The sequence below is a fragment of the Thamnophis elegans genome, chromosome 2 (assembly GCF_009769535.1).
Source record: "Thamnophis elegans isolate rThaEle1 chromosome 2, rThaEle1.pri, whole genome shotgun sequence".
NCBI lineage: Eukaryota > Metazoa > Chordata > Lepidosauria > Squamata > Colubridae > Thamnophis > Thamnophis elegans.
Window position 1 is genome coordinate 45749748 of NC_045542.1, and position 13549 is coordinate 45763296.

The window sequence follows — 13549 nt, forward strand, 5'->3', positions numbered from 1 at the left end:
GAAATAGAGATGAGCACCACCCACTAGAGTCAGTAATGACTAGCACATATGTGTGAGGGGAACCTTTACCTTTGTAAACACATAGGTGTTGCAGCACCTACCATATTGTCTAATATGCCTAATGCCTGTGAAGAGTTCTCACTTACAGTACACTATCTCCTTCATCCTCCCATTTAAGCATGCTATAATGATATCCCACCCATATTTTCCTTACATCCGGTGCACTTACTTATCAACTCATGGAGCAACCAGTTCAATCATTTTCTTGGCACCATGTCAATTACTTTAAATGCCAGATTAATTATTTTGCATTACAAAGCTTTCTGGACACTGTGATTCGGCTGCATTTAATTGTTCTGCTGCTTACTGACCTTCCTTTTCTCCCATGCTGTGAGGTTAATTTTTATCTCCTCTGTTTCTCATCTCCTCTTTGGTCTTTTGAAAGCCAGGATGTATGTCTTTCTTTAAAAGAAATGGACATAGTGAGTCTCCAAGACAGGGCATGTACGTCCATTCTTTCCTCTTTTGTAAATCTATACATTTTTTCTCAAAAAATAATGTTTCAGGAGGAAAACCATTCTTAAATTTAATGGAAACCACTTTTTTTTTCTCCCAAAGCAGGGCCTTTGTTCAAAGCCATTGCTCAATTAGTCAACCAGTTGGCTGGCAAAAGAAAAAAAATTTGCCCTCTGTGTTTTCTGAATATGTTGCTTTTTAGCAATGTGCATATTGACAAAATGATGGGGACCGGACTGCACTGGGTATTCAGGCTGTGAAGTATACCTAGGCTGTATCTATATACGTAGCAATTACAAATCAGGGAAGTGCAGATGGGAGTCATCAGAGCTGTGGGAAGTGGGAGATAAGGTTACTCACTGACCTGATACTGTTAAGTCATCAGTATCCACGATTACTGCTGCATAGATAGAACCACATGATATGGCAGGATTTCTGTCTTGCAGAGATTCCATGCCTGTCCAAGCTGGGAGACCATGGCATCATTGACAAGCCTTGTTCTCTTCCATAGATGAAAAAGCCAGGTTGGCTCTTTGCTTCTTCTGTGTCTCTGGATTTAAACTAGCTGGTAGGAAAGCAGTGGGAGAACAGAATGGCATCTTTCCTTTTCTTTCAAGCAGGATTTGAAGGATAGTGGATTCGTCAGAGACAAGTGGGTGTAAGAGAGCAGGGATACATCTTTGATTTCCGAACTTGGCTTTGAGTCTGCAAGAAAAGAGAACTAAAACTCTGCAAGATATACTCATAGACTACAGGCCTCCTGCTGGGCTCTGTCCCAGCTGCATTCTCTCTGGCTTTACTCTGCAAATGTTTGGTCCTCCTCCCATCAATCTTTCCTGAACTTTCCGTTCTCATCTTCTCCCACTTGCTTATCTCCCTACAGATGGCACTCCCTTGAGTGAGCTCTCCTGGTCTTCCTCTCTGGTGGTGGTGGCCGTTTCCTTCTCAGGACTCTTCACCTTCATCTTCCTCATGTTGGCCTGTCTGTGCTGCAAGAAAGGGGGCATTGGCTTCAAGGTAAGTTCAGGGGGGTCCAAATCTCTCTGGCTGCCTATGGCATAGCAAGGCATAAGACAAAGTCTTCTACTGAGTCCATGACATTAACACAGCTTTTGCCATCCTGGAGGCTTCTGGATACATATCTGAGATTTCTGAAGTTTGTCATCTAGCTAATCTAAAAGCCACCAGGCTGGGAAAGGTTATAATAACAGGCCCTGTTGTTTGCAAGGAGAAGAAAATAATTCTCAAAACTGGATCATGCCTTTACTATTAAGTTCCTATCAGAATAGTCCTGAAGAAGCAGTGTCGCCCAGCCTGGAATATAAAGTACAGACAGAAATTAAGAGTCAGAGGAACAACATGGTACATTCATGTGTCAGACACGAGAAGCATGAGTCAAGCAATCTCAGCAGCAGGGGTTGCAGCAGGAGGGCATTCAGTGGGGGTAAGGAGGAGAAGTGGGCTGGGACATCAGACTAAAGCCTTGTGGCAGGGGCTTGCTGAGAAGCTAGTCTCTGAGCACAACAGGGGATGGTTGTCTGGCAGTGTGATAGAAATAAAAAAGCCTAATGAGCTTTTGGAAGCCAGAGGCAGAAGTCGATGAATGGGAGCATAAGAAACCATCTTATCCGGGTCAGATTCTTGCACATCTAGGTGTGATCCACAGCATTTGTCATGGGTTTCGGGCAGAGAAAAGTCTGCTACTTCCATCTTCTTTAGTAGAAGGTACCAAAGCGTACATGAGTTTCCAGTCTTTCCCTAGTGAGACAAAATGTTGTGTGAATGCAAGGTGCATTTTCACTCTTTCTAAAATGTTGTATAGAGACCGCTTAGGCCTGGCTTTGGCTTCCATGGTGATTATAGCGAAACTTTCTTTTTATACATTGAACAGTTTGGGTCAGTTATGCAGGTAGCTTTTCTAGTCCTGCTCCTGTGTGGGTTTAAAGGTCTCTTCCACTATGGAGTGAGTGGTGGTTCTCGTTCAGGAAAAGTTTAAGAACTTTTAGGGAAAGCAACTTCCTGGGGTTGTACTATATTGTGCGGTGCAGACAGGAGTCCCGGAAAAAATACAACTGAAGAGGCACCAGTAGAGAAATATAGAGAGGTGGGAAGAGTTAATAAATTGACTTGACATAGCAAAGGGGAATTCTTGAGGGTGATAACTGGATGCAGTTCCATCAAGAGAGGATGCTCAAAGTTTCCTGCCTGCGATGTCTCTGGAGATTCTCAATCATCCAGGTCATCTTTGTCCCAAAGGTGCTTTTTCTGAAAGGCAATTGGACTTTCTTGGTTATTTTTTTCTTTGAAAACATTTAGCTCCTCAACATTTTGAAAGGAAAGGAAAAAGTCCAGTTACCTGTTGGAAAAAGCATCTTCAGGATGTCCTGCCTGTGATCTATTTCACTTGCTTCTCTTTCAGGCAAAGGGCTCTAAGAGGAAGGTCACCTCTTTCTGTCCGTCCTCTACCCTGTCACAGAATGAGTTTATGGGCTCTGTTGCCTTCATCTGGAGCTAGAGGATTTGTGCCCAATGTATGACATATTGCTCACCAGAGAGACAAGAGCCTAATACTGTGAACCAGGAGTAATTCCCTGTCCTTTCTTAGCTGAGTACTTGCTTTTTAGTCCTTAGAAAAGTCAAGTTAAGTAGTTCTTATTTTAAGTTTAAAGATACAAGTACTTCAGGGGTGGGTTCCTGCCGGTATTACTACTGGCTCCACGCCTGTGCACATTTGCCCCTAAAAAGGTCTGCGCATGCACATATTAGAAAAGGAAAAAAATACATTATTTCAATGAAGATTGTTCTGCGCATGTGCAAAACAGAAAATCAAGATGGTGCCACCGAGCATAGAACCTGTTCAGGTGTGTGTCCAGCCAAGTTACTTCCTACTTTGCCGAACCGGTCCGAACCGGTAGAAACCCACCTCTGAAGTACTTGTTGCTTAAGTGCTTCCCAATTTGGCAAGCATCTCCCCAAATATAGTGGGCTGCCATGTGCTCTAGAAAGACCCAAAGGAAGTGGGCAGAAGTATGATTTCAGAGGCACAGAATGTGCTGGAAAATGCTGCCCCCATTGCTGGCATTCTTGTGGAGGCTGTTGGCCAGCCATGGAGGAGGAGGAGGAGCGTTCGGCATGGAGTGATAGATAGCTCTGTGCGGTCACAATTGATAGAGGTAGCCAGGTTCCACAGTGGGGACAATGAACCAATTCAGAATCCTCCCACACTGCCTATATAGGGGCACGAAACAAGCTTGTGAGTGGGCTCTGTGCTTTCCTCTTGGAACAGCCTCGGAAAGGCAGAAACTCGAGGGCATCCAAGCTTAAGATGCTCCCTGGGAATGCTCACCCTATCCTACCTGATTGCTGGGGCAACCTTCAGTAGGAAAAAGTTCATCCAGGTAATTAGAAGAAGCCACTGGTCTCATTCTGCAGGAGGACTGAATGAGAGCGAAGAAGGCACAGCCTTAGTGCAGGGATGGGCAGGTGGGTGGATGGAAGAGGGATGGGGGGTGCCTTGAACTCTGCCTGCAGTAGTGAGGGGAACAGAGCACCAAGGGATGGTGCACCTAATTAACACTCTTTCTCTGGGCACTCTTGCCTAGAGCTGGAGAAGCGAATCCCGGGAGAAGAGGCTGAGGATGGTTTTGAGGTGTCTGCCTTGCACGGGGGCCAGCACAGTGCCCCAAACAGCCTGTAATGTAGAACTGGGGGACCCTGGGCAGCCCTCCCCCTGCCCCCTGACCAAGGTGAGGCTGCTTCTCCCACAGCTGTGCTTATAACGTCTTTCACCGGGGGAGGGGTGGGGTGCAGGGGGAGGGAGCAGAGCAGCCGCCGCTGACCACACTTTAAAAATTGGGGGGATCGACGTGGGATGGCAGGAGAAGGCTACCAGGTGGGGCGATGGGTTGTTGCTCTGCATTTGGATCCCTTGAAGTCTGCCTACTTCCCCATGCAAAGGTGAGGCTGGGGCAGGAGCTGGAAGCAGTAGCCCTGGCTATGACCTTGCCCTGTGGACCTGCAGAGAGTCTGGGCAGGGAAGGCTGTCTTTATTTCGCTTTTGTCCTCTCTTTCAAACCTTTGTCTCCATGGAGCATCTTTTTTCTTTTGGAGAAAATTTGAAATTGGCCGTCATGAAATACATCTGAATCTTATCACCTTGGGCTTCGTCCTGAACCCTGCACTGCATTTCCCCCACATGCCTAGATCTGTGGGTGGAAGGATTATTTTTTTCAAAAAAAAAAAAAGGAGAAAAAAGAGTGACTGAGTGCACGGCTGTCTCTGTTACCCCCCCAGTTGTAACGGGGCATGTTTGTAGCTGGATGGGAAAGAGTGATTGTATACTTTATGTGCCTCTGTCATGGTTTGCAAATATCTCCTCCTGCTTTGGAGGTGGTTATCTGAAATGGAATTGCACCGATGGGAAAACTGTTTGTGTGAATCAGCTCTCCACATGGTTCTCTTCTTTTGCCCAGGGGCTATGAAGTAGTGCACTGAACCTTTAGGTTGCGGCAGTGATCCTTAGCCTGCCCAGAGTGTGCGTGGGATTGGCTTCAGGCCAATGGTTTGCTACTACTGAAAAGTGTACGTTCTGCGATTCCATTTCAAGCAGCTGGATCCATGTAGTAGGACTGAGTGAGGTGTATCTGTCCATTGGGCTGCGTCTGCTTTTTTCCAAGTCCACTAGGGGTATTCGTTAAACCATATTATGGGAGAAAATAGAACATAGTCCACATGTGAGGACCATAGATTCAGTTCTTCTCACAAGTGTATAACACAACTGTGTGTGCAGAGATTCTTCTGCTAGCGCTGTAGGCAGTGAAAGGACATCATTTTTCTTCCCCTTCAATGTGATTATTCACACCTTGGTTCCACGTGTGAAAGAACGGACATATGGGTTCTTTGCACCTTTTCAGGTGTATTTAAGAACAGAGTAAATTGCCATATATTGAATTAGCCCATTGGTCCACATGGTTTGGGATTTAGTAAATACTTCAGGCAAAGGGCCATCCCCAGCCTTCCCTGCAGATAGCAAGCACTGAGTCAGGGGTTCTTTGCATGCAGAATTTGTGCTCTGTCGCTGAGCCTTTTTCTTATTTGTGTATTGCTGTGGAATATCTATAAAAGGTCATCCGTGTGTGAAAACATAACTGCTGGTGGTAGTGAGGATGATATTTCAAAGCAGCCTTTATCACCTGATGTTTGTTACACAACTTCCCCGGTGTCCCAGTTACTATTGAAATAACTGGGATTTTTAGGGATTGCAATCCAACCACTGGAATGCAGCAGGCTGGGGAAGGCTGCTTGAATGAATCGAAGTTGCTTTGCATGCTTTATTGCCATAATCCTTCCATCCAGAGGAGGATTATGCATCTAGAGATGACCAAATGCATGTCTCAAACCTTCTCCTCTCCACATTCTTAAGCATTGCTCTATTGCCCCATTCTACACTTTCATTCTCCTTATCTTTTTTGCCCCAGGAATTCAGTAATGCTGACGGGGAGGATTATCCTAGTGAATTCTCAGCTCAAGGCTCACCAGCCACCCAGAATGGCCCTGAAGTTTATATTCTGCCTCTCACCGAAGTATCTTTGCCAATGTCTAGGCAACCTGGGCGCTCAGGTAATCTAGTGAAGCATTAAGTTTACTTCATTAAACTTTTTTTCCCCCTTTGGATAGTTGCAGCAGTGATATGCATGCTTTGTGTGTACAGAATCATCAACAAATTTATGCTGTCCAGAGGTGTAGGGCTATAATTCCCAGGGTTCCTAAATTCATGAGCAGCGTGTTCGGCAAGTCCCACAACTCAGGAGATTCCCATTTTAGTGAGAAACCTGGATGGCATCTGTTTGGGAAAGGGAGACAGTACAACTTTGAATTCTTCTCTTGCTGACAGCCTTGGAATGATCACCTAGATTTTGTGCTTCCGAAAAGAAACAAGGAGCCCTTTAATTATTGTTATTATGCTGAATTGATCTGTGAGAATAACCCTGAAGAAGAGAAAGTGCACATACAAATAGCAGCTTTATCAAAAGGTAATGGGGCCATCCCTTTGAGATAGGCCAGTCATGGTGAACTTCTTTTGCCTCAGGTGCCAAAAGCACATGCATGCTATCGTGTGCGCTCGTGTGCCCAACCCCATAATTTAATGTGCCCCTGCATCATGCGCACGTAACCCTCCCCTCTGCTGCCCTGCGCATACACGCATGGCTTTCCTGGTGCCTGGGGAGAGCGAAAAACGGCCCAATACGCAAACCGGAAGTTTGGGAATGGACTTCTGGTTTGCCTGTTGGGCCGTTTCTCTCTCTCTGGAGGCTTCAGGAGGCTTCCCTAAAGCCTCCGAAGGACAAAAAACAGCTCAACATGCAAAGCGGAAGACTGCAAACAGAGAAGTCTCCAGAGGGCGAAAAACGGCTGAAAATCAAGGTTGAAAATCAGCTGGCCAGTGTGCACATGCGTGCTGGAGCTGCCAGGGCAACGCCTCGTGTACCCTCAGAAATGACTCCATGTGCCACCTGTGGCACACGTGCCATAGGTTTGCCATCACAGAGATAGGCCAAACATGAATGGCAGAGTCATGAATATTATACAGTAACAGAATCTTGCAACTCTGAATGTGTCTCCCCTCCCACCCGCTTTTCTCCTAAAGAGAACAAGGGAGGGTCCAGTCTGAGATGTTCTCTCTAATTCCATTCCTGCTCTGGGCTCAGATTTTTCTTATCTGATCGTTGTCTTGGCTGTTCATCTTCCTTCTCTTCCTTAAAGTTATTCTCAAAGCCCATTATGCATGTGGATTCAATTTGATTTTTTTAAAAATGGGAGGGCAGCATTTTTGCACTTTAGGACTTGCAATACCATTTTAAAGATACAAGCTTTTGTACCGCAGTGTTCACCTCACCAAGTATTTCTATTACAATAAAAATCTTAGACTTTAAAATGTTATAGGACTCCTCTTTTTCTTCTTCTACCAAAACTCTGCATAGTCATCCTACTGCACATTCTTAATGTGTACATATCCTTTCATAAAAAAAGATGGCATCAAACAGTGGGATGGAGGGGGACACACACATGATAGTAATGGCACTAGGGTATTAGTTCCTCTGAACTATTAAGAGCTGCATACAAATAAATAGACAAATATGCCATTTTGGTGCTGTATAGAATGACCCAGAATGTCTAAACTTTGTATCCTCCATATGTATGGGGACTAAAGTCACAGAGGTGTCAGATATTGCCTGGACATCCTGGGAATGTAACTCAGATGCTTTTAGAGAGTACAAGCTTGTTCAAAGCCTTCTTCCTCCTCCTCCTCCTCCTCCTCCTCCTCCTCCTCTTCTTCTCCTTCTCCTCCTTCTTCTCCTTCCTTCCTTCCTTCCTTCTTCTTTCTTTCATCTTCTCCCCCCCTCCCCCCTCCCCCTACTTCTCCATCAATCTTGACTCCCTGTGTTGCTAAGGAGAATGGAAAAGAGCAAAAAAAAAAAAAAACCAAAAACAATAAGAATATCCCCACCTATCTTTAGAGTTAGTTTTAACAAATAATCAGGATAGTTTTTGCTCAATATTCTTAATACTTTTAATACACATAAAATATTAAGGACTATATTCTATCATATGCAATGGATATCATCCCTTTGAAATAATAGAAAATGCCATTCTTTCTTACATCCTCTATTCATCATCCAAGACCTTTCTCTGAGCATTTTTAATGTATTTTTTTTTAATGTAGTGATCTTTCTATCTTGTAAAACACAGATTTGATTTTGATCTCACAAACCCTAGTGCTTTAGGTGTCTGCTTAAAACCTTTTTTTAAATAGAAGCCTTTTCTTTACAAAATACCCCTAATGCCACCATACTCATTCTGTTGGGTCTGTCAGTTTTGAATTAACGTGATATATATTTTTTCAATGTTCTGCTTTTTACTTTAATATTTCATTGTTATAGGCTATGGGGCTGAAATAAGAAAGCCTTCTTTGGTCAGAAAACTCTCCAGATGTCTGGATTTCAATTCTCAGAATCCTGTAGCCTGCATGACCATGGCCAAAAATCTTGAAAGCTGAAGTCCATTACATTTGGAGTGTGGCCAGGTTGGCGATAGCTGCTATAGTGAGATGGAAGCTTTTGAGTGACGTAAAACATTTCACCAGAAAAATCAGACATTCTGTATAAAATGAAAGCTTTGACCATGAAATATTGCTTGATCTGTTTTATATACACCCCCAATCTCTGTTCAGAGTTCTTAATTCGGTAGAGAAAATTATAGCTAATGTAACAAGAATTGCCTGCCATGAGCTAAAACAAGACTACATTAGGCTCATAATGGTATGTATCCAACATTCTTGGTTTATTCTCCCAAGATCCTGTTCTGCAGATGACTGCTTAGATGTCTTCTATCCTTTTGGCCTCAGACATCTTTTTTTGTATACTGCAAATCTCCAGGCTTCATATCTTCCAACCCACCTTTGTCAAGGGAATACATGAGCTTGGCTGGATTCCCACACAACCCACTTGCAGCTGCTTGAGAGAGAATATGTTGAGGTGGATCAAATCCTCTTTTAATCATGGAATTCGGTTCCTGTAGGCCCACCTCTGCCCTATGAGGTCAGTGCTTTGTTGCCATTGGAAGCAGTTGAGGAGAGAAGGATTTTTCTCTAGCATATTTTTTCCCCTTTTCTCCATTTGTTCAGAGCACCTAATGGCTTGGTTCTCGAGTCCCTTTCCTCCCTAGGTTATAGTCACGCTTTGTCACATATCTTCTCACATCTTCTCACAGGATGTATTTGCTGCCTAGGTTGCCTATTTCTATTGAATAGCTATGGGGTGAAGGTCGCTCCTTCCTCACATTTTACCTCAAAATCTTGTGGATTGCCCTAAAGCAAGAGAGCCCAAATCTTGCTTTAGTCATTTTAGTGCCAGGTATAAACAGAAGAGGAGAGCTAGTAATGGCAGCCCTTTCTTCAATAGGTTTTAATAACCTATTACTGCACAGCATATTTGTGGCGATATTCCAAATTTTCTCCTCTCTCTCTCTTCCCCCCTTAACTAGTATCTTCCGGATTATTCTGGTTTCGCGCATACGTATGCTGTAGTGTGAGTTGCCAATGCCATCTTGTGGGCTCAGAGTGGCAAGGCATTCTGATTTAGGGGACACAAGAATTGGTAGGGCACCTTCCCTGTGTTGCATATACCTGGAGAACAGGTGCCTGTGCAGTCAACTGCCTCCATTAGCTAGCTGGGGAGCAGGCAAAACAAGAAGTAATGGGACAGGCTTCCCGATAGGGCATTTGCCCTTGATCTTTTCACCTCAGCAGAGGCTGCTGCTTGTCCTGCCTGAAGGTTTTCTCTCCCCACCACTACATGGGAGACAAAGGGCTTTTTGATCCCAGATCCCACGGACCCCGCATTCCTTCACATGTGAAACAACTGAGGAATCCGAGACTTATCCCACTGGGTAGGAGGGAGAGGGACGAGCCCCTTAGCCATGCGATGGCTCCGCTCTGCTCTGCCCACACACTCTGTAGCCCAGTAGAGCATTGTGTGATCCAAACGGACCCCATAAAGAATGGATCCAATGTTTAGCTCTAGCCACCACTGCCGGGGGGTGGGGGAACGACAACAATAAAGCCTTTGCTTCTCAGTGCGATGGGAACGGTGGTGTCTGGCACTGAGGGAATGAAGGGTGGCATTGCTGCATTTGGGACATGGGAGAGCCCGCTTGGGTAGATCTTGAACAGATGCTTTCTAATGCCTGGAAGCTAAGGCAGACATCTGATTGTAGTAGAAAGCTCCTTGTTTCTTCCTGTGCTTGGGAAAAATTCTTCGGCCCCAGCTTGACTCTGCCAATGTAGCAAAGAATCGCCACGAACCTGGTTCCAGAACTTGATCTCTCCACTTTTCTCTGAGGATTTTCCTGTATCTGCACCTGCATGCAGCTGTTGTCCCAGGCCTCTTCTTCTGCAGAAAACTAGAATGAGACAGCATGGGGTCAAGCTGGCACAGCAACCGACTTATCAGAGAGAGGGTGCAGAAATTCAGATTGCTCTATGTGTTCCTTCACAGTGCAGTTGCTCAAATCCACTGACCTGGGACGCCACAGCCTGCTATACCTCAAAGAAATTGGCCATGGATGGTTTGGCAAGGTAAGCTGGGTGGATCCCCAATCTTCAATTAACACGGGAAGGATGGGGAGGAAGAGAGGACACAGAGAAAGAGCCAAGGCCACAGGGAGTGAATTAAGTAAGTTGAAAGAATAGAATAGATTTTAGTGTTAGGCATAGGTGCTGCCCCTTTGAGTAGTGCTTTTGGCAGCAGATAAGTGAGACTGTGGAACAATATATATTAACTTACAGAATTAAAAAAATCGAAATGTCAATTCTGCATTAGCTCCCAGTACATAAAAGTGAGCAATTGAGTGGAAAGAACAAAAGGGTGTTATTATTCAACTCAATGAGGGGAAATTGCCAAAAGAGGAGAGGCAGAGGTTCAAAAGTAAGGATAACTCTGTAGCTACTAGATTACATCTGGCACTTCCCATTGGTCCCACGCAGCATCACTGATTTTTCCTGTATTTATTTCTGGGTGTCATAGAAAGTTCACCTGGTTTTCCATTAAATTGCCAGAGAAAGCCAGCTGAAGAACTGATAGCAAAGTTGTTTTAAGACCCCGGAGCCTAAGAGCATGGTAAACAAGAATTTGTGGGCAGGGTGGTGGTGGGTTGGACATAGAAACCAGTGGAATAAATATTACAAAATAAATACATGAATTAAATTGCTGTGTGGAACATAAAAACCTAAGGTCAACTTATAAAGATAATTCATACTACATAGTCTGTCCTGAATCACCGTAGTTACTGAGTGAACTTGTGCTTTTGCAGAAACCTTGGGTTGTGATTGCTAGTGGAACATTAGTCGTCACACATTGGAAAACTACTGATCAAAACGTTGGCTTGGTACCATGGATGACTAATGGCTCTAATGCATGAAAGTTTCCCAGTATTGTTTAAGAATGTCCATACGTGAAAAACTAAGGGAGAGAAGGGTTAGCAAATTCCTTATTCTTGCTGGATTATCAAGTTGCAGTAAATTTCGTGATGGATCTCTGGGGGCTACTTAAGAGGATATTGATCCATTAACACAATTTTATATGACAACTATCGTGGCTCTCCCTAGCTCATAAAGTCATTATCGTCCTAAATCAGAAGTGCAAGATTCCAAACCATGGTGCCTCTCTCTCTCTCTCTCTTCCTTTTTTTTATTTTAGGTGTTCCTCGGTGAGGTAAACGCAGGGTTGAGCAGTACTCAGGTGGTGGTGAAGGAGCTTAAGGCCAGTGCCAGCGTGCAGGATCAAATGCAGTTCTTGGAAGAGGCACAACCTTACAGGTAGGTTCTCTTACGCCTTTCCATAGCAGGCTATGGGCTGTCTAGATTTCCTCAGCATTCTGACAAGATTTCTGAGGAGCTGCACTGCTAGAAGTGTTCTTTTATTTGGGGCTATTCCAGTTCCAGCCATGATCTGTGTACGATATATGGGAACACAAGGCTTATGTGAATAGACACTATCAGCCTTCCCATGTTGACAGAACAGGGCTGGATCATAAGAGATGGGTGATGAAAATAACTCTAGATCAGTGTTTCTCAACCTTGGCAACTTGAAGATGTCTGGACTTCAACTCCCAGAATTCCCCAGCCAGCATTCGCTGGGAATTCTGGGAGTTGAAGTCCAGACATCTTCAAGTTGCCAAGGTTGAGAAACACTGCTCTAGATCAAAGCATCAGTATCAAGAAGCAGCTTTAAGACTGTAATTTGATCTGACACTGACAAAGGAGTAAAAGAGAGATTGCTGAAGTTCAGAGCTTCCTGAATGTAGAAACTCATACTCTTCTTATATAAAATGAAAATGTTAAGTTTAAAACATTAAATGACCCAAATATAAGTTTTTTGTATTTCTTTGAGAACTGGCAAATTTCAGCCTTCTTACCCAATATATTATGAAATTTCAGTTAAGATTATTAAAATCTTGCACGGTTGAGGACATTGAAAATGTGCATCTTTTATGGTGTCCCTCCCTCAAAGAAATGATATTGAGAAGTTATGAGAGGATCTACATGCTTGTAATCCTCAAAGGAAAGCTAGGGATAAGATTGGAAATAAAGGTATCCTTGAATTCTTGATTATTATACATCCAGAGTGTTTTTAATGGCAGTTTTACAAAATGTAGTTTGCTGTTGTCTTTTTTCAGGGTGGTTTTTTTCTGCTTCCTAGTCAAACCTGCAGGTGCTTCCTAGATACTACCTAAGGGCTAAGTAGGGCTGGTATTGTTTTTAGCTTCTGAAATGTCAATATAGCATATTCAGTATTACACCTGCTCTCCCACTATGAATCCTGGAGTAGCAAATAAATCTGTTGTTGTATCTAGAGAATCTGACCAAGATGCACAGAAGGGGAGGGACAGTGCTGGGGAAGCAATGAATTACTTTACTGACTCGTGAACAAACAGTCCTTATTGTTTATGAGGTAGCTGGCACTGCTTGGGACCCATTTATTCAGTGCCAGTTTGTGGTTGCATCATAGGAACCTTTCCGTGTCCTTATATAAACTGGTGTGAAAGTTGCTTGAAAACAGAAAAGAAGCACCTTCAAAGAAAATCCTTTCTCAACTAGCTGAGTTGGGGTGTCACCTGTAAGCCTAGTGTACTGCTTCTTAGCTATGATCTCCCTGTCCCTGCTTGATCTTTAGCTGTTCTCTCACTGCTTTAGCCCTTTGATTTATCTCACTTTAGAATGCTGATGCACCTCAACCCATCATGACCCAAATCCCCTGCCAGGTCTGCAAAGTTTCCTAAGCCCTCTCTCGTTTGGCTCTAGACTCTGCCACTTGCTTGTTTCCTTCCAGTCTCATTTGCACCTTTTACCTTTCTGCCCAGGGCACTCCAGCATACCAATCTCCTGCAGTGCTTGGCTCAGTGTGCAGAGGTGACGCCCTATCTGCTGGTTATGGAATTTTGCCCATTGGTAAGTCTATTAAATAGAGGGAGAAAA

The 13549-nt window shown here is 44.0% G+C and overlaps 1 protein-coding gene across 1 annotated transcript in view; it reads left to right on the forward strand.

Moving 5' to 3' along the window:
* The first annotated feature begins 1407 nt into the window (after positions 1-1407).
* Positions 1408-13549, forward strand: part of AATK (apoptosis associated tyrosine kinase) — a 32420-nt gene continuing 20278 nt past the window's right edge. The window contains exons 1-6 of the mRNA XM_032211858.1: positions 1408-1533; positions 4119-4262; positions 5994-6135; positions 10572-10651; positions 11772-11890; positions 13435-13522. Of these exons, the coding sequence (XP_032067749.1) occupies positions 1489-1533; positions 4119-4262; positions 5994-6135; positions 10572-10651; positions 11772-11890; positions 13435-13522 (618 nt within the window). The 5' untranslated portion in view covers positions 1408-1488. The remainder of the gene's footprint in view (positions 1534-4118; positions 4263-5993; positions 6136-10571; positions 10652-11771; positions 11891-13434; positions 13523-13549) is intronic.